Genomic DNA, 21,076 nt, shown 5'->3' with positions numbered 1-21,076 from the left:
GGGGGTGTGCTCACTTCTGTAATATACTGTACATCAATGGAACTAATAGAGACTAATTGGGACAAGATCCTGGTGTCATACTGGACAGCATGGCAGTTGTGAGAAGCAGACTACATGCTAAGGATTGTTAGGGAAGGGATCAAAGAGAAGGCAAGAGTGAATGGTATCTTTAGACCACGTGACCTTTTTCTGTAATACAAATCTCTGGTGCAATCATGCACAGAATAATGTATTATAGTATCTCCATTCAGACAGTATATTGTAAAGCTAGAAAAGTGCAGTAAGAACAACCAAAATGATCAGAGATGGAATACCTTCCTTACAAATATAAGCTGCATCATTTAGGACATTCCCTGTTTTTAAAAGGGTGGTTCAGAGGCTGCATTGCAGAGATGTATAAACAAATGTAGACAAAGACATTATTCTCCTTCCCTCCTAACACTAGAATGTGTGATTATTCAATGAAACCAACTGGCAAGAGATACTGGATAGACCAGAGATAGGTGCCACAAGACTTAAGTCATGGCCACTGACTCAGACAGCTGTAAATATGTATTAAACAAATGCACAGAAAATGAGCCAATAGCTATTAGTCATAATGGCCTCCAGGTTCAAAGGCTGTATGCCACTGAATAACAATTGGTGGGAAGCAACAATGTGTGAGAGCTATTGCCTTCATGCCCTACTTGTGGGCTGCTCAGAGGCATCTGATCTGTGGGGTACAGAATATTAGACATCAATCTGATCCAGCTTTTCTTATTTTCATGTGTCCTTACTGCTGAAGGCTGATGTTTGCCCATAAAATGCTGTATTCATTTACTTTACAATAATCTGTCCTGCATGGATGTAAAAGCAAACAAGTATTTGTCTTTTGATTAACAACACTATCTGTAATGGATGAAATGTTACAAAATGAATGACCATGCATGCATTTTCACAAGTGTCTTTATCATTTTACAGAGATGTTACAATTATAGCAACTGCTAACCATTCCAGCAACTCATTGTAACAATTTAAGGGGTTTCTGACATATTTATAAAATGCAAAACATATTCAAAATGGGCACACTGTTCAACCAGGACTGACACTAGGGAATAGGGACTAACAATAGTGTATAAACAATATTTATTGATGCATATGCCATACTTTTAAGAAATACTGTTTGTTGCAAAGACAAGTCAATTCTACACATTCAACACAATCCAGGAAGTGTACGTCTATTTAAATCAGTGTGATTTTCCCATGCTAATTTTGTCTTGAAACACACTGGCTGCGCAGCTCTGCATATGGCAATAGTGATGATATAATCATCACCATCAAATCATCATTTATTAAAGGCTGCTTTGGTTATTTCAGGGTACATGCAACTTGGCTGTATTGTGTACAAGTCTAAATTGCCTTTAGTCCATGGTGATTTGCCTTTAATCAATCCTGATTTACTGCTGCTGCTGCTTCTGACGTTATTACCATTGGACATGTGCAGCTGCACAACAGGATGTCAAGCACTGATTGGGTTTAAAAAGTGAATGTGTGTTAAGTTAAAAGATCATAAGTATGGGATGAAAAAATAAAATACTTCTTTGTACTTCTCTATGTTGTGCAACATTAATACATATGGTTGTAACCACTAGAGCACATGGCCTACATTTTTCTGCAGGTTGTTTGAAAAGCAAAACAGCAACAAGAAGAAAAATAAGTATTTGTGTTGCAACAAATGAGCGATTTCTATATCTATAACAGCATTTGAGGTGAGTAAGAACTCTATCAAACAAATGGTCGTAACAAATTATCCCCATACTCAGTTTTTTTATTACTGATCATGGCTTTGCATTTCAGCTGTTATAACAGATCTCCAGAGAGGCACATGGTTTACAACTACATATGGGAAGAAGGAAATTTCAGCCATGCTAAATGTAAGCACAACAACAGGAAACATTTTATCTGGCAAGCAAACAGGGAGATAAAAATGCTTTTGACAACAACAACTCAAACTAAAGTGCTACGATAATCCACTACCAATATTAACTATTCTTTGGATAATTAATAGATCTTTAATAAGCTTTGCAGCTCATTGCAATCTGTTATTGTGGCTTTTGCAGGACAAAAGGTGAATACTTCACATTATAATATTTCAAGAAATATTAGAAGGAAATTACTGGATTTTGGTGTACAATTCATCATACACACAGACTTCCAAAATTTAATATCCACAACAAGCAAAATACAGTACTGTACACCAATTTGGCTCCCTGTACTAAAAAAGTGGAACATTTATGAAACCACGAAACACGGTTGCTGGACAGAATTCAGCTCCATGGATTAATTGCAAGTCGTATCATTCTGCTCTACCAGATTCTGAACTGAATTTTTGAACTGTACTGAGTAGTTTTCAGAATTTGAGGATCTTTCTCCACTTTTAAGACCCCCTTATTCCTGCTGTGTTCTCTCATGCTGCTGCTACATGCTGTTATTGTTGTTGTTTAGTCGTTAAGTCGTGTCCGACTCTTCATGACCCCATGGACCAAAGCATGCCAGACCCTCCTGTCTTCCACTGCCTCCCGGAGTGGTAGCTTTGATGACACTGTCCAACCATCTTGTTCTCTGTCGTCCCTTCTCCTCTTGCCTTCACACTTTCCTAACATCAGGGTCTTTTCCAGGGAGTGTTCTCTTCTCATGAGATGGCCAAAGTATTGGAGCCTCAGCTTCAGGAATGAGTACCAGGGTTGATTTCCTTCAGAATTGATAGGTTTTATCACCTTGCAGTCCAGGGGACTCTCAAGAGTCTCCAGCACCACAATTCAAAAGCATCAATTATTTGGTGGTCAGACATCTTTATGGTCCAGCTCTCACTTCCATACATCACTACTGAAAAAAACATAGCTTTGATTATGCGGACCTTTGTCGGCAAGGGGATGCCTCTGCTTCTCAAGATGCTGTTTGTCATCGCTTTCTACCCAAGAAGCAGGTGTCTTTTAATTTTGTGGCTGCTGTCACCATCTGCAACGATCATGGAGCCCAAGAAAGTAAAATCTGTCACTGCCTCCATATCTTCCCCTTCTATTTGGCAGGACGTGATGTTCTAATTGGAAAAATTTGCTTCATGATGATCGGTTCCCTGCTTCGGGAACCGATTTTTTGCTAGACGACGATTTTCAAACAGCTGATTGGAGACTCTAAAATAGCCGCCCGTTGTGCAAAATGGCTCCCCGCTGTGCTTTAGGATGGATTCCTCGCTATACAGGCACCGGAAAATGGCCGCCCTATGGAGGATCTTTGTTTTACAATGAGGTATTTAGCCCATTGGAACGCATTGAAAGGTTTTCAATGGGTTTTTAAAATTTGCTTGACAACAATTTTGTTTAACAGAGATTTCGCTGGAACAGATTAACGTCGTCAAGCGAGGCACCACTGTATTTCTTCCGGCAGTCTTAATTCCATCTTGGGATTCCTCCAGTCTGGCCTTTCGCATCATGTATTCTGCATTTAAGTTAAATAAGCAGGGAGACAATATGCAACCTTGCAGTACTCCTTTCCCAATTTTGAACCAATCAGTTGTTCCATATCTAGTTCTAACTGTTGCTTCCTGTCTCACATATAGATTTCTCAGGAGATAGATAAGGTGGTCAGGCATTCCCATTTCTTTAAGAATTTGCCATAGTTTGTTGTGGTCCACACAGTCAAAGGCTTTTACGTAGTCAATGAAGCAGAAAGTTAGGTTACCTAACTGTAACCATGGTACTTCTAGCATTCTTTGGTACTACCCTTCTTTGGGATTGGGATGTAGACTGATCTTTTCCAATCCTCTGGCCACTGCTGAGTTTTCCAAACTTGCTGGCATATTGAGTGTAGCACCTTAACAACGTCTTCTTTCAAGATTTTAAATAGTTCAACTGGAGTGCCATCACCTTCACTGGCCTTGTTGTTAGCCACGCTTTCTAAGGCCCACTTGACTTCACTCTCCAGGATGTCTGGCTCAAGGTCAGCAACCACACTGTCTGGGTTGTCCAGGACATCCAGATCTTTCTGGTATAATTCCTCTGTGTATTAAAACTACATGCTAGTTTTCTTCAAATCCTTCTACAAAATATTGCCAAACCTTGCAACCACCCCCTTGACCTTCCCAAGCCTTATCAACATTTCATCAGCCTATCCCCTTAGACATCCCAGCCTCAACACTTTCGATTTTGAGACTGTTTGAAGGAGACAACATTTTGGATAAGTGGCATCTCACATGTTATTATGAGACAAATGCCAAGACTTACAGAAACATCTGGAAATGAAACAAACATTTTAGTTGGCATTTTCCCTCAAAATCTAGCCAGTAGTTTTCCTAGTCAATAGTTACCATGAATAAGGCAAAAGCCAGGAAAAAATGGTTGTTCAACAGTTCTGGCTGTACTGCATACTAGTTTTTGATACTCTGAGGACTCATTCCTAAATTATTTACCAAAAGTAATACTCAATGCACCAACAGCAGTAACGGATCTTGAGCAGAGTCCCATGTTCATATTCCATGCTGAAAGGACCATTAAGACCATACCGCATGGAATTCAGCTATAAATGGGATCATCCTAACTGTTCATTCTGTTTCTGTACTGGAATGAAGAGGCATACCAGGGTAACCAGACAGATTCTGAATATATATAGACACAGAACAGCCAGTTCGAACGTTCTGTTCTATGTATGATGCAGAAGGAAGAGAGTGCGGGACCTGTGATTGACTCCCACCATCACTGCATTGCCTGTGTTTTTAGTAAAGTAACACAGAATGGAAGTGAGGGATTTTTACTAAGGCACATGCAGGGGTGGGGGCAAGGCCAAGGTTCCCACCAAAAGCTATTCAGCTCTGTTCCAAGTGTGGCTCTGTGCAGGTGTAAATCCTACAGTATATGTGTGAGTTACAAAGTTACAAAGAAGCACCTTGGTTGTCCCTCCGGTGCCTGGGGCAATGGCACATGAGTTATGCAGAGATTAAACAGGTGGTATTAATAGCAAGGGTTGGTAAACATACCTTCCAACATGGATCCTCATTGGCTAGGCATTATGAAAGAAGGTCAGAAGACAGGTTAGTAATAGAGTTACTAGGGTTTTAAGAGTTTAAATTCTTAGCTTAGTTGGAGTTCAGTTAGTTTGGGACAAAACAATACCATTTATGAGGGAAAGGCTACTGTATAGCCATTAAGGAAATGTTTGTAGAAGAAGCCCTCTTTGAGTGACACCCAATCTAGTCATACAGTAATCCTTGTGTATTCACTATTGACTGTGCTCAGTTTTTTTGCTTACACTGAACACACCCAGTTACACTCATGAGCCTTTACAAACATAGACCAATAACTGACATAGTATGTATGACATTACCAAATAGATTTGTGCAAGATCAAAGAATGGCAAGTTGGCCGAGGCATGCAATATTTCCTTTAAAAATGAAAGGATATGAATCCAGTAATGGAGGAACATCAGGACAATAACGTCATTTTTCTGGATTATTTTCAAGAACATTAGTAACATCTTAATAGCTTTTATTCTAAGGAAGCATTTACATATAATTAAACTGAGTATCAGTAGTGAAAATGAAATGAGGGCAGCACAGAAATCTAAAAAGCACAACAAAAATGGTGTTAGATATTAATAATCCAGGCATCATCTGTGCAAGTATTTTTTTTAAATCTACAGTGATAATAATAATAAATGTTTATTATGGTCATTGACCAGCAAAAGTAAGATACATTATTTAAATTAGGAGACTTAAAAACAATCTAAAAACATTAAAAACACTAAAAACGCCAAAGCACTAAAAACATCTATATACATATACACATCTTACTAAATATCTCCTACCTCCCTATCATAGGCCTTATTTATGGGCTATTACAGCTTGCATAAAAATCTACAGTGCATTCCAAAGTTTTTAGAGCTTTCCCATTTAATTTTTAAAGCTAATCTTCCCTCATTCCTGCCAAAATGTTCTAAAATCTCTCTGAAAATCTCAAATGCAAAACAAAAGTTTACATAGTTTGGTCTCTCTTCGTTAATAGCAGAGTGTTGCACAATTTAAAATTATAGTCATATATGAAATAGAGATAAAATTCAAACAAATTGAAAATGTTAAAACAAATAGGCTATTTTTATGTAGAAGTGGGCTATTTCAATAGTGTTATCTCAGCCACTTACTAGACCTTCTTTAATACATGTGGTGAGGCATAATTCACATGCACATAAATGCTGCACTGACTGAATTACTCCACAGTCACAGTAATTTTTTTGCAATATTCAAGTAGGCCCATTTTACTTAATTATTCTTTGATCTTCCTACTTCCTATTTTTTGAAACAAAAGAGTGAAAGTGAAAAAAACATGGATTTTCCTCAGTACAGTGCCCATTTTTATTTCCTGGACATTTTCATTTTGGAAATTTTTTCATGTCCAAAAAAGTGTTATTACAGAAATAAAGCAATAGTTAATTATGCCAGGGCAAGTGCAATGACATAAGCTGTAGCATCAAATTGCTGCTAGTGAACAAGTCATACCTAGTATCCCCTGCTGCCTACCCCTACTGTAAGTGGGTAGGCAACAAGGGAGATTAAGTAGTAATTTATTAACTAGTGCTGGGATTTAAATCACTGAACCCATGCCAATAGAATTCTTGTCAGCAATCTTTTTGGGGCAGACATTTACATAGGCAGTATGATATAAAGCAGAGTTACAGTCTGTAACCAATTGCTAATTGATCAAAATCGACTACTACTAGCGAAATTTTGGGCGGCATGCCATAGTAGCCAGAATAGATAGCCAAACCCGTATATTGGTCTTATATTGTTATATTTGTAGTTTTATTGCTTTTTGTTTATTTGATTTGGCTTTTTGCATTATATGTCAATACTTGAAGCTCTGCGTTCAATTTTGTTTTATGTATGGCTTGATGCTGTAACAATAAAGTATGTATGTATAAAGCAGAGTATGAAAACAATATATTCATATATTTGAACTCTAGAACATTTCTGTTCAGGAAAGATTCTATGCTATTGAACTGTCCATATTTTATCTACTGCACTTTCCTCCTTTCTCCAAATTATGCAGCTTTCACAAGATTCTACCACTTTTACTTTTATTAATGCTGTGTTACAATTCACGTCCCACTACAGAACCTGATTTACTAGAATGACTTCATCGAAAATGTTAAGTACCACTTCATATATCCACTCCAATTTGAAGAGCTTACCTCTTGTGGACAGGAACAAAGGATTATTCAGATAATTTGATGCAAGGCGTTTCCGCTGCAGAATAAAACAAACCCACAAAATAATATCACTAACATTATTTGAAGTTTTTGTTCTATTACTCTCTAAGTATAAGTGAGAAATTATGATCAAGAGAAGTAACATGCGCATGCCTGTGAAAAATTTACCAACCACTCTTCAGAAATCTGACATGGTGTGGAAAAATTATTGAACTAGGACTAAGAAGACATGGGTTCAAACTCCTGGGCTCAAGCACAAAATCTCAATGCAGGGTGGCTATGGAAAACCACTCCCTGAGCATCTCACATACATTAAAAAATTATTAGGGTCACTTTAAGTCCTCAGAGAAGTAAACAAGAATTTATGAATGCATGTTCTATATCACAGCATTGGGGGAGATCCTATATTCATATACATACAGAATCTCCCAGTACAGTCAAGACCTTTTGTGGGCAATGGAGGTAAGCACAGGTGGCTGGTACAGGAGCATGCAATCTGAAAATCTAGCTCTAATCTTGTTTGATACAAAGCTTCATAGAATAAAAGTTGTGACCAGGTCAAACAAGAGATTGGAACATTAGCTATCAGAACAGCCCATAAACCAATACTTGAATCAAATGGTGAGCAACTTTCCAATTGCCATGCTTATGTAAGGCAAGTCACTGTAGGATATTCTTTTCCCTGCCACCAGGGTAACCCAGGAAGCTAGCTACGAACCCATAAAGATACACATGTTGCAGGTCTTCCCATGTGAGTTTCCCCAAAATCGGAACAACACTGGTATAAAAGGCAGCCTTGTGGTACAAGGCTTCTCTCTTTCATGCAAGTCTTCTCACTCTGAAGTGTTCCTAACCATTAAGAAAAACTGTACTGGGTCCCAAGTCAATGAAAGAAAGATGCTTTAGTTCTGCAGAACCCACCATTCAATTCAAAATTTGTTGTTGTTTAGTCGTTTAATCGTGTCCGACTCTTCATGACCCCATGGACCAGAGTACGCCAGGCCCTCCTGTCTTCCATCTCATTGGGGGATTTCATAGTACTTATTCTGCTTCCAATATACAAAACTTTCTACTCCCTTTTGCCTTATTCCTAAACAGAACAACTCCAGGAAGCACAAAACAGTTTCTAACTTTAGTTTTCAAGTTATCATGAATTCAGTCCCCAAGATCAATAAATAGCCTCGAAATAGCTGAAATACAGTAGTAAATTGCAACTAGAGTAGGCTCATTGAATCAATAGGTCTACTCAAGTTGAGACTCACTACTGGATTTCAGTCAAAAGGTCAGCATTTTTCCCCAAACTGCTAAAAAAGATATAAATTTCATTGCCACTGTGCAAGCTGTGATCTCCATGAAGGAAACCTGCCCTCCATTTCTGCAATGGCAACACTTATGCAAGCATTCTGATCAGGACTTTCTACTCAGCAGAAGTTTAACAGGATACTGGTCTAACAAATTAATTATGTCACGATTCTTTTTTTGCCAGATGCACTGACAAAGTAAACTCCATCAGCAGACAAAGCAACAAAGAAAGGCAGGGAAAGCACCATATAATTTTTATAAATAAATTGTTTTTCTGGAAATTAAGAGAATATACACATGCATATTTGAAACTTCATAACTCCTTCCCCATAGACTATATATTCCTACATATCAGAAGCATAGTAACAAAAAGTGTATATAATTTGCAGTTCTACATCTCTATCTCTTTAGAAAATCTGAAACAGTCAAAGTTAAGCTTGCACTACAGGCACCCATTTCACAAAGCAGGAATGTCTCTCAAATGATCACATCACTAGTGTATCAATTGTAATGGATGCTGTTTTATTATGATGCTAACAAATAAAGTAATGTAGGGTAAAACCACAATCACAACAGAAACATAGTAAGATTATCTTACTTTATATTTATTTATTGGATTTCTATCCTGCCTATTCCTTGGGACATGAATATTTCCTAAATCAAAAGAGAGATCTTTGTTCCCACTCCCATCAATCAAATCTTCATGATCCAGGATTAGAGATGGGGAAGAAGAGCCAAAATAGCACTTTGTCTTGGTTTGTGGGTTGTCACACCTGACCATCAGGTCTTTTCTCCTCTTGCTATGCCCCACGGGGTATAGCAAAAGGAGGGGGAAAGGGATCAAAGCCATTACGCAGTCACTGGCTAAGGGATCCCTTTGATCCCTTCCCTCCTCTTCTCATCCCACATGGGCATGGGAGGAAAGGGGAACCAAGCCATCCCCCAGCCCCAGGGTTGGCATTCCCTTTGGGCAGGCTTTAGCAAGCTGCCCGAAGGGAAAACCCCTCTCTGCTTATGCCCACGAGGAACAGCTGATCTGCAGGGGCATAAGCAGTAGGGAACAAAGGGACAAATATAAAAGGGTTATATTCATTACTTTGTATTCATTGGGGTCTCTGGACCCCAAGAATATGAAGCAATGAATATCTGACAAATCAGGAATATTTAATGAATATCCTGATTCATTTTATATTCGTCCCCATGTCTATCTGTGCTCATCCCTCATTCATCCTGAGCAACTTTTGCAAGTGTAGCAGAACAATCCCCTTCCGTTCTTGGAGGTGTGCTGTGTTGCAGGGTCCTGGGATACATGAAGCGCTAGTTGGGCTCCTCAGGAAAACCATATCCCAGATCTCCTGAGATCTATATTGGGTCATGCCAATGTATACCAGCATTACACATGAATGGTGACTGTCAATAGTTTGGCAGAAGACACCATTTAACTATAGATTAAGTTTTATCAACATTTCAAATGAGCCTTTTCCCCCCTTCACTAAATTCCAACAAAAAAGAGCAGAACTCTTGCCTCACATATCCAAAAGAGAATATGTCAAGAGATCCCTAATCCCTTTCCTGTTGTACTGTGCTCTTTGGGGCCACAAGTTATTATGACAAGAAAACCAGACAGAAACAGGCTCACCTCTGTTTCCAAGAGTCCACTGTAGGCTGGATTGGCAGTGCTTCGTCTCTTCCTTTCCTGGCGTTTGCTTTGGATTTCTGTAATCAGTTTAAGAAGTATTATACTAGTGTGTGTAATCATTTGAAAAGGAAATGCTTAGATGCAACTTATTTGGCCAGATGACCATTGAACTTCCATATTAAAGGCAGTACACCTTTGATTGTGAGTAGAGATGGGCACAAATTAAAAAACAAATAACCAAATTGTTCAAAAATTGCTAATTCATTGATTTGTGTTCATATGAATCAATGCCCCAACGAATCATGAATCAATTAATTTTTAGTGATTTATTTTATTCATTTGGCTATAAAATGGCGCCCAGGGCACCTAGAGACACCAGATCTGCAGGGAAGCTTTCTTTGACTCTCCTCTACAAACCACTTTTGGTGAAGATTACATTTCAGATGTCAGAGCTATGCACCCACAGAGACCCCCAGAAAGTTCCTTCCAAGCACCTAGGGTCACCAAAATAACAGAGAAGCTTCCCATGACTCTCTTCTATAATCCCTCCAAGTTTGGTGAAGATTGGATTTTCCCAAGCCAGTTGCTAAAGGGCATTTGCCTGGGGGGATCCACTTTGTGGGTATATAACCTGGATGTCTGAAACCAAACTTGGAGAAACTGTAAAGGAGAGTCAGTAAAAGGTTCTCTGTGATTTTGATATTTCTAGGTGCCTGGGGGGAACTTTCCTGGAGGGCCTCCTTGTGGGTTTATACCTTGGATGTCCAAAACCTGATCTTCATCAAACTTGCAGAGCTTGTAGAGGAGAGTCAGAAAGATTTCCTGTGAAGCTGGTGACTCTAGATGCTGGGGGGGGGGGGGCATTTTATAGGATTTTAAATTCCAGGAACAAATTGACAAATCAATTCATCAGAAAAAATCATAAATTCATGATTTGTGATTTGTCAACTTTGATGACTCTTGAATCAAAATTAATCACTTTTTTCTGATTTGTGCCCATCTTTAATTGTGAGACATTGAGGACAATAACAGAGAAGGCTATCACCACCACATACTGTGTGTGAGCACCAGAAGCAGCATGCCTGGCTACTACTGGACACAGGATGGGGAACTCTCTGGTCTTCATTCCAATCTGGCATGCATGGAAATATTCACATTTTTAAGAGTGATGAGCAATATCCATCCCATTAAAATGTGTGTCATCTTTTTTTAAAAAAAGTAATGGCCCAAATCCTGCTGTTTGCAGAAGACAAGTGGCATAACCTGCAGTGGTTTCACACTGGCACCTGCTTAGATTTTCATTTGTTTGCCAAGTAACCAGGTGGGCTCCCAAAAATCCAGGTGGGGATTTGTTAATTGCCAGCAAGAAGCCCATCAATTAGCTGCTATTAGCTGCAGTACATTACACAAATCTTGTACAAACACCAAAATGATTGTGACTATATGTGCTTATTTTGACTTGGGATGACAAAGTTGTAATTGAAAACATACGTTTCTATAACACATAGCTTCTTATAGATCTATATTTTATGTGTTGGCTGAAATCCTGTTGGAACAGGTCCATGTATGCAAGGCTAATGACATCGTAACCCACAGCCTTTTGTTACTAATTAAAGGTTTCCTATCACCTCCCCAAGTTTCCAAGCCCCCCTAGAGATTCCTTTCATCCTGGGGCAGTCTTTAATGTCTGAAAATCACTGCCATGGAAGCTTAACTAGTGATAAAACGTTATAGCTGATGACATTAGAAGAATACTTTATTACGATCAACAGATCAGATGTGAATAGCACAGAATAACCACACAAGTATAAACAGAATCATTACAATTATAATGTACATTATGTGCAGAAGACTCTTAGGGGAACAAAATCCGTAAATAAATCTTAGGAGTATACCCCTACCCCCAGTTCATACATATTCATATATGGGTACATACATGTATATATCTACAGGATTAAGACACCATTTCTCGCCTGCAGACTAGTGCCACTGCACAGACATTATGAGGCTTGTGCATGTAGAACTGTGCCAAAACCCAGATTTGCCAAGGTAATGCAGTGGAGGGATACTTAGAGAGGAGAAGTAGCTAATATGATAGGTGATTATTTCTTCCATGCCCACTATCTTCTTCTAAGCAAATGCCATGCAACCTCAAGCTATTTCTCCCACAAGCGGCATATATGTCTGATTCCAAAGTGACTGGGGGGAAATTATTAAAAGGGAGAAGCCCTTCCAAAGACTATCACTGAATGGGCGAAAGATTAAGCACATGCTCCTGCATTCTGGCACATACACCTGTGTTTACTTTCTCAACATAAAGGCAGGGCATGAAATGTCATGTTTTCTTCCCAATATACAGTGTGCTCTGAATTCATTTTGTAAAATAAACGTTAGCTTTAAAATTGGAAAAGTTTAAATGAGATAAGGAAAGTCTTGAAGTTCCCCAACTCCATATATTTTTTTGGTTTCCCTCAATCTTTCTAACAATAAGTGTGTGAGAACTAAAATGTTTTATATCTTTTCCTCTTACTAGCTATTTCAGTCCAGTTCCTCTTTTTCTTTGTTTGCATCAAAAGCAATCCCATGGTGTTTCTGGAGTGGAAGGATCAGCCAAAAGGGCGTTGCCATTGCCCTGGCGATGTCCAAATGTGTTCATGGTCCTCACATTCTTCACGGAGGCTCTTTCCATGTCCAGATATTATACAACAATGAACAAGATTTCAGTCATTTCCCCCCCCCGCCCCATGTTATTTTATTTATTTCTTCATCTTAATTTCTATAATTATTTTTACTGAAGAACAAGTCTAGTGAAAAGAGAACTAAGACTGCATGCTTGCAGACAATTTGAATATTGTGATGCTCAGAGGCAGTCATGCATAATATTACTATCCTATTTTCTTCAATACACAAATCCCACAAATTAAGTAAGTTGTGCGATTATCACCTGCACCTTTTTTCATTATGCAAGTCCCCTGGTAAAACTGTGTCCTGCAGTTTTTGCTTCAGAGTGTTACCATTAAAGGATTAGGAATGCTGGTTACTTGGCCTTTCTTTAAACTGCTTTTAAATTTTTATTCATCAAGGCATGAAATGGCTTTTAAAAAAAATGTAACCATAAAAATCAGAGATTTTCAGACCAGCAAGCTCAACTCCAACAAACAAACAAAAAAACCCTTCTCTACTAACATAGGATACATTTTGAAGTCCATGTTCTTCACATACTAGAAGTCCTGACAGATATTTTGGTAAGTTCCTTATCATCCAAGCCCTCAAATTTTGAAGAAGGCAGAGCCATCTCCCCAGACCATGAACTTCCCCAAGATACTGTACAAGGGAAAAATTAAGCCCAAATTGCACAGTACACTGAATGTGTTATAATGGTTAACATGTCTGGGTTTCCATGTTTAATAGTGTGAGTAGAAATCAGGATCTTTGTGTATTACGATTGTTTTAACCTTTTCCCTTTGCTTCTCAAAGCTTCCAGTTTGTCTTAGTGAAAAACTGCCCCTGTGCTTCCTTTAAGATGTGCCAACCATGATATACATATTTTACTTTGGCTTCTGTAGTGATACATGCCAGAAACCAGTATAAACTGTGTAACACATACTGAGATGGCATCTTTATACCCTACAACCTTTTAAATAATAAGAGTTCAGATTTCCAACTTACCTTCATAACATCTGTGGAATTTATTCTCTTCAAATATCTCCCCAAAGAAAATATTTTCAGAGTAATAAAATCATACTTACCTTCCAAATATTCTGTTGTAACCAAGCCTAATGCTACCATAAAGGCAATTTTCTAGAGAAGAAAAGGAGGAAAAAAGACAGCTTTAATTTTGTATTCTTTGATTGCTATTACAAGAATTCCAGCAATGCCAGGGACCTTTACAAATGTTTTCATTTGAGCAAGATTCCAATAATAGCTGCAAGGTAAGAAACACCATCAATATCCACTCCTCTGGAGTTGGTCAAACATAGCCAAATAAATACATACATATTTATTCCCCCCCCCCCCCGAGGCTTGCACTGTACTTCATTACACTTATCAGTTTTCCATTTCTACTTTTAAAAGCAGAATAGACTATCAGTTACATTCAATATACATGCACACACACAATCACTGGATAATACATGGCCAAAAATGGTTAGAGAGGCTGTATTGTACACGGTGAAAAAATGGTTAGAAGGGGTATCTTGACCTGGTACATTGGGTCTGCTGAATCTGGTTGTAAGTGCTGCTTTAAAAAAAAAACAATACTCATGAGCAGAGTGGCTAAGATATTCATGTACACTAACCAGACACAGCTTTATCAGACATCCTTCACAGGCTGCTGCACCTTTCCCCTCCCTGGGAAGACAGCAGTCCCCCATCTTTTCCTCCCCCTCATTTTCTAGTGAGTAAAACACAAAAAACAAAGCTGGTAATGTGATACCATCATGCTTTGGGTCCCCTCCACTCCAGACAACAGCTAGTAACATAGAGCAAATTGAGAGACCTGAAAACTCAATTACATCAGGTCTTAGGGAAAAAGACATGGATTGCTATTCTGGGTGACAAAATGATACCCTCCTGGGCTCATGAAATAAGGAATTCTCAGAATTTCAGAACTTGTGTAAAACACCGTGACGTTGAGAAATGTGTATTGTGTCTCACCATGGAATCTTTCAACCCTTAGAATTTTCACTGAAATGTCTACATTGCCTGCTTTTCTGTTCTACCATTAATACAAGCTATTTCTACCTTATTTCTCTTTTACTTTTGTCTTTGAAAGACCAGCTCTGATCTGGGTTTTTTTGCATTATTTTGTGTACTAAGGATGTCAACACATGCCTTAAGAAATCAGCAGCACATCCCTCTTTGCATAATTCAATAAAGCTTTTTTTAAAAAAACACACATTTCTTGTTGTAATTATATGTTCTAGTTGTCGTTACATGCATTTACACTAATTACACAGTTAGTTCTAATTACACTAATTGCATAAATGCATGTTAATCAACTAAGCTTACTCAAAGAACAAAATAAATTAACCCAAAGCCTATGTACTCAATGGCAAGGCTGTAATGCACACTTGTTTCTCCAGCACACATAAAAAAACAACAACAGGAAGACAGTGGCAGATCCCATGTTTATGTTGCAAGTCTTCACTGCCTTATAACCATACGGTTCTTCCAATAGAACTTGTACTCATGTTAAGTCATCAGTTTTACTTTGATAAGCAGGGCAAGAAAACTTAATCTGAAAATGAAACTTCAGTCTTAAAATACCTTTGCAATCTCTGACTGAATTTTCAAACAGCACTTCAGAATAATATTTCAGGAGAGACAGAAGCTATGCATACTTTTAAAAAATTGCAAAAGGAACCCAGGTTGGTGATTCATATATAATTATATAATCATATATAATCATATATAATAATAGGGGCATTTTAAATGAGAAAATGTAAAGAAAAATATGAAGGAAATAGGTTGTCTAGCTCAAATATCAATACAAAATATGTTTGCATTCACAGAGGTGGATGAAGGTGAGAATTGTTATGACAAGACAAGATTTAGGCTGGCTGCGTTTGTTTAGTCACACAGTGGTATTACAGCATTATTGTATAATTACTATGCAAATCCTCCAGTCTCCCACACTGTGTTTATAATGAAAAGCGTGTGTATATGACCAGTTATTCCAAGATAACAGCCACTTAACTTATTGCATCACTGGTTTTGTTGACAGAAATAACAAGAACATTTTTTTCCAGATTTATAAATTTCTAAACTTGCATGAAGCATCCACAAAACAAAACAAAGACGGTAATCTTTTGAAAGACAGAGATCATTTAGGTGAGCAGGTCATTCACTCCCTCCCCTCCAATTCTGCTCGTAATGGAGGAATGTGAGTCATCTAACCTAGATTTAGCATACAGCCACAATTGTGGCACTATAACTTCTTTCTCTAAAATTAAGGGCCAGGATCCTCTTCATGCATAGCTTGAGCAAGTTGAGCAATCATAGTTTGAGCAAGTTGCTATTAACATAACATGTACAAAGAATGATCTTAGTTGTTCATTGCATAATCATAACTTGACTGTTGGAATGAGGATCCCTTTGCACAAGAACACCACTCAAGACAAATGAAAGATCCAAAGAAGTCTAACTAACAGGTTTAGTGAAAAAGAAGGCCTTGCTGTATATTCATACACAGTTTAGAACAGTTTATGTTATACCTCTCCATTCGATGAATATTTCCCTTAGACATTTGACTAAAGTGGTTAAGAAAGAAAACAAAAACCTCATTAGACACAGAAAGAATACTGAGAGTCTGTCAATGCCACAATCCTACTGAAAAATCTAGCATGGATGCTGTGATAATCTGTAGATCTGCTGAACTGGAGGATTAAACAAATAGTCACACAAAAAAGCAGGCAATGACTAAAATCCTGTTGTTTAGTGTAATAAATCGCACTTGAATAGGCCCAATGAATCAGCACGGATTTGGTGAATCAACTCTCCCAGGTTCCATTGATTTAGATCAGGGGTCTCAAACTCAATTTACTCGGGGGGCCGCTGGAGGCAGAGTCTGGGTGAGGTTGGGCCGCATCAGATTTTCCACCAAGCAGAGCAAGAGCCAGAGGAAGCTGCCCACGAGTTTCCTTAGCCTGGCTGGGGCTCCGAGGAGGAGGAGGGGTGAATGAGTCCTCTTCGCCGGCCACAACCCCCTCCAGCTCCTTCTTCACTACTATCACCACTAGCAGGACGAAGAAGCATAGAAGAGAGGGAGCGCCAGTGACCGCCTAGCTAGGTTGAGGAGGGTATGACATAAAATTTAAAAAAAAAAAACCCTCGCAGATTTCTCCTTGCCAAAGGAGAAATGCCCCTAGAGGTACCCGCAAAATTAAACAATGGGGTGGGGGCCCCACAGGTGCGCACGCATGCATGCACACAAACACATACACACACACACGGAGGTCCAGCAACCTTCCTCTGAGGGCCCCCCTCAAAAAAAGGCTCACCCAGCAGCAGCAGCTACCCCCACCACGACAGGCGGGCTGGCTGGCAGGCTGCACTTCCGGATGGAGGGTGCAAGAGGCGCTGTCTTGGGAGAGAGCCAGCAAGCAAGGCAAGGCTTTTTTTGACTCTTGACAGGAGAGGACGCGTGGGCACTTCAGGGGGGGCAGGCAAGGTGGGGGCCACAAACTATCATCCGGTGGGCCACAAATGGCCCCCGGGCCGCATGTTTGAGACCCCTGATTTAGATGGTCCTACACTAGCTGCAATATGTAAACTACAACTAAAGTACAGTAGGCCCATTTGAATAAATGGAACTTACAGAGGAGTCGAGTCACCAAATTTTTACTGATTCAATGGGTCTACTCTAGTGCAACCTGCTACATTAAACAACAGGATTTCAGCCAATATTTTACAAATCAGATTAACTGTTATTTATGATATAATATAGCTGGTCATAAATAAAACAGCCCAAACCTCATTTGTGCTTTGAACTTACTACGTATCATGAAACTGTCCCCTAAGGAAGTTAGAGTGGCTTCTTCTTTATTTAGTTTACAGTGTGCTGTTGAAATGTTCATTATACATGGCTTTCAAATGATTTCTCCACAAGGACAGAATGCTAATATATATAAACTTTCAAATACCCAGAAAGCTCTTAAATGCTATGTAGGAGGAAAGAGAAGAAGATGGCAGCTATCAAGCTGCTTACCAAGATGAGAAGGAATAAAGTGTGTATTGCAATTGTTGTCATAGTTCATTGTTTTAAATGAACCATAAAAACAGCTTTCAGTTTGAGGAAATATAGCTAGATATGGCTAAATGCAATAACTCTAGTTTTAAAGACAAGCCTATATGTGAGTTTCCTGTTTACAGAAAGGTACAATGAGGGCAAGTCTACTCTGCCCAGGCATTGCTCCAAAGATAGCTATTAATCATATTCAACTTAGGTAAAGACAACAGTGTTGGGTTCCACTATCTTCTGGGCTTCACTAAAGTAGTATTTAAAAGGTAAAGGTTCCCCTTGACATTTTAGTCAGTTGTGTTCGACTCTAGGGGGCGGTGCTCATCCCCATTTCCAAGCCAGCGTTTGTCCAAAGACAGTTTCCGTTGTCACGTGGCCAGTGCGGCTATACACAGAACGCTGTTTACCTTCCCACCGAGGTGGCACCTATTTATCTACTCGCATTTACATGCTTTCAAACTGCTAGGTTGGCGAGGAGCTGGGACAAAGCGACGGGAGCTCACTCCATCGCGTGGATTTGATCTTATGACTGCTGGTCTTCTGACCCTGCAGCACACAAAGGGTTGTGTGGTTTAGCCCGCAGCGGCACCACATCCCAAAAGTAGTATTTAGTATCACATAATTACAGGTGGGATATTAGTATTCGTATCCCTCAGGATACAAATATGAATATCAGTACCACAGGTGCCTGCAGAAACCAGACCCTCCCCCCAACACCAGCCCATCTTCTTACAGCTCTCCAAGTGACACACCATTGCCAGTTGCCTCACACCAATCTGGGAAGCAACCTGGCTGGTGCTTCCCCAGCACTCTGCACAGCGGACCACTCAACAGCTGAGCAGGGAGACTTGTCATTCTGCCTCCTTACCAGAGTGGTCAGCTGTGCGGAGAGGCAGGGAAGCACCAGCCAAGCTGCTTCCCGGATTGGCGCAGTGCAACTGATGATGGCTGTGTATGCCATGCAGAGAGTTGTAAGTGGAAGGGCCAGTTCTGGGGGGGAGGGTCTGTTTTCCTCAGGCATATATTTTCAAAAGTATAATAATGAAAAATTCCCCACTCCAAGAAATGTATCACTGTATATACTTAACCTGTGGACTAAGGATGTTCTTTTGAAGTCTTTCTGCATATATTAAGTATCGATTACATTTTAAAATAAAATAAGTTTATTTCATTAACCTCTGGATTTTCTTCTTTTTTCTTTTTGGTAGCAGGAGGTCCCTGAGTTGATTCTTCAGGAGGTTTCTTTATCTCCACTTTATTTTCTGTTTGAGTTTGAACTTTAGGTTGAATGATGATGACCTGTGGATATTTGTATTCCTCATAATATCAGCTCCCACTTTCCCATGTTCATTTACATTAAAGAAAAAGTATTTCCAAGAAGTTCTATAGCCATATTGTTTAAGGTTAGTTCTTAAAGCTTATTGGTCCCAGAATTATGTCTTGGTAAAGGTTTAGTCGCTGTGTAAATTTTAGAATATGCCTGAAGTGAGCACTGAAAAATAAAATAACTTTATAGGACATTTTGCAGAGAAAATAGATACTTCAGCTAAAGCATGCTTTAGTGACAATAGTAAGCTATAGGCAACATCACGAGGAAGATGTGAGAGGGGTGCAGTTTCTATATTTTCAAAGTCTTTTCTCACTGGAATAATTTTAGGATGTTCAAAAAAAGCAGTTGATAGACTGAGGTTTCAGTTCTCAGGCAATCTTCAATCATGTTATCCATCTCAGTGGCTTACAAAATAAGAGACTCTAGACTAACCAATGAAACAGCAGGCATAAACCCATCTTCACTTCACTTCTCACATAAGCCACTGGCTTAAAAGTAGGTAGATACTAATCCACTTAATGGATTGGTTATTGTACATTTCGAAGCTATCTTTTCCTGGTACTGCATATGTCCATACGATAAACATAAAGGCTGGAGGAGTAGCATCAAACTGACATCTCACTGCTTTGTTAGGACACTAGTGTAATATAGGGGACGGGGCAAACTGGGCTTAAGGCTATCAAGAGAAATTTGATTCTAAGAAGAGGAAAAACAAGCTGCGAGGGAATGCGTGCACATGTATGGCTAGAAGACATGCAGCACTATCTTTGTATTTATTCTATTTTATGGCAATGTTAACTAACACACTATAGTTGTTTGAAGAAAGGCAAATAAACATAAAATAAAAGTATAATAATGAAAAATTCCCCACTCCAAGAAATGTATCACTGTATATACTTAACCTGTGGACTAAGGATGTCCTTTTGAAGTCTTTCTGCATATATTAAGTATCTATTACATTTTAAAATAAAATAAGTTTATTTCATTAACCTCTGGATTTTCTTCTTTTTTCTTTTTGGTAGCAGGAGGTCCCTGAGTTGATTCTTCAGGAGGTTTCTTTATCTCCACTTTATTTTCTGTTTGAGTTTGAACTTTAGGTTGAATGATGATGACCTGTAAAACAAACATGAATGAAGGAAAAAGAAATGATTACAAGGTGATAAATATTTTCTTTTTCTCAAATAGAAGAGAATGAGTCAACTATGCTCTTTTGAAGAGGCAATACAATCATAGAGCAAACAGGTTAAATGAAGGATGTCTTCATGGCAGAATCCCTATATAGATTATGAATAGGGAAAGCATTATGCACATTCATAATTTCAATGAATATTTGGCCTGTCTTAGAGGCAGTCTGAATCTGCAGCAACATGGATGTTGGCAGAAATATGACCCTGGAAAAGAAATGGTAAAATGTTGCTTTTAAAATCCAGTTTCTCTTTCTCCATTTTCATACATTCATCTACTCCACAAACTATATCCTGCTGGCATGATACAAAATAATATGGACATCAACTTTGCCTTCTGTCAGTTTATTCCAAAATGATCCAACGGAGCTTATTTGTGAATAAAAGTACATAACACTGCACATTTTATCTTACTGAAATGCTCATTTCAGCATACTTTTTACCTATTTACTCTAAAAATAAAGCAACGGAGCTTATTTGCAAGGAAAAGTACATACAACTGAAAAATTTATCATATTGTTCAAGACAATTATTGCCTTTTGAAAACTAGTAGTACTTTGTATACTAAATTTATTTATACATTAAATTAAAAAAAAAAACACGAAGGTTCCTGCCCTATAAAAGGTCATTACTACCTAAATAAA

The 21,076-nt window shown here is 38.7% G+C and overlaps 2 protein-coding genes across 3 annotated transcripts in view; one reads left to right on the top strand and one right to left on the bottom strand.

The window, feature by feature from the left end:
• ARHGAP8 (Rho GTPase activating protein 8) overlaps window positions 1–8,600 on the top strand; it is a 119,711-nt gene extending 111,111 nt beyond the window's left edge. For both annotated transcript variants that reach the window (XM_078394189.1, XM_078394188.1), the window contains exons 15-16: window positions 1,658–1,748; window positions 1,837–8,600. The gene's annotated coding sequence lies outside the window, so the exon portion shown is untranslated. The remainder of the gene's footprint in view (window positions 1–1,657; window positions 1,749–1,836) is intronic.
• Window positions 1–21,076, bottom strand: part of PHF21B (PHD finger protein 21B) — a 261,511-nt gene that overhangs the window by 15,156 nt on the left and 225,279 nt on the right. Inside the window, exons 6-10 of the mRNA XM_073000853.2 lie at window positions 20,239–20,361; window positions 13,927–13,978; window positions 10,178–10,254; window positions 7,219–7,273; window positions 5,012–5,034 (exon numbers count right to left, since the gene is read on the bottom strand). Of these exons, the coding sequence (XP_072856954.2) occupies window positions 5,012–5,034; window positions 7,219–7,273; window positions 10,178–10,254; window positions 13,927–13,978; window positions 20,239–20,361 (330 nt within the window). The remainder of the gene's footprint in view (window positions 1–5,011; window positions 5,035–7,218; window positions 7,274–10,177; window positions 10,255–13,926; window positions 13,979–20,238; window positions 20,362–21,076) is intronic.

This window comes from Pogona vitticeps, chromosome 5 (assembly GCF_051106095.1).
Source record: "Pogona vitticeps strain Pit_001003342236 chromosome 5, PviZW2.1, whole genome shotgun sequence".
NCBI classification, from domain to species: Eukaryota; Metazoa; Chordata; class Lepidosauria; order Squamata; family Agamidae; genus Pogona; species Pogona vitticeps.
This window is presented reverse-complemented; position numbering and strand designations above follow the sequence as displayed.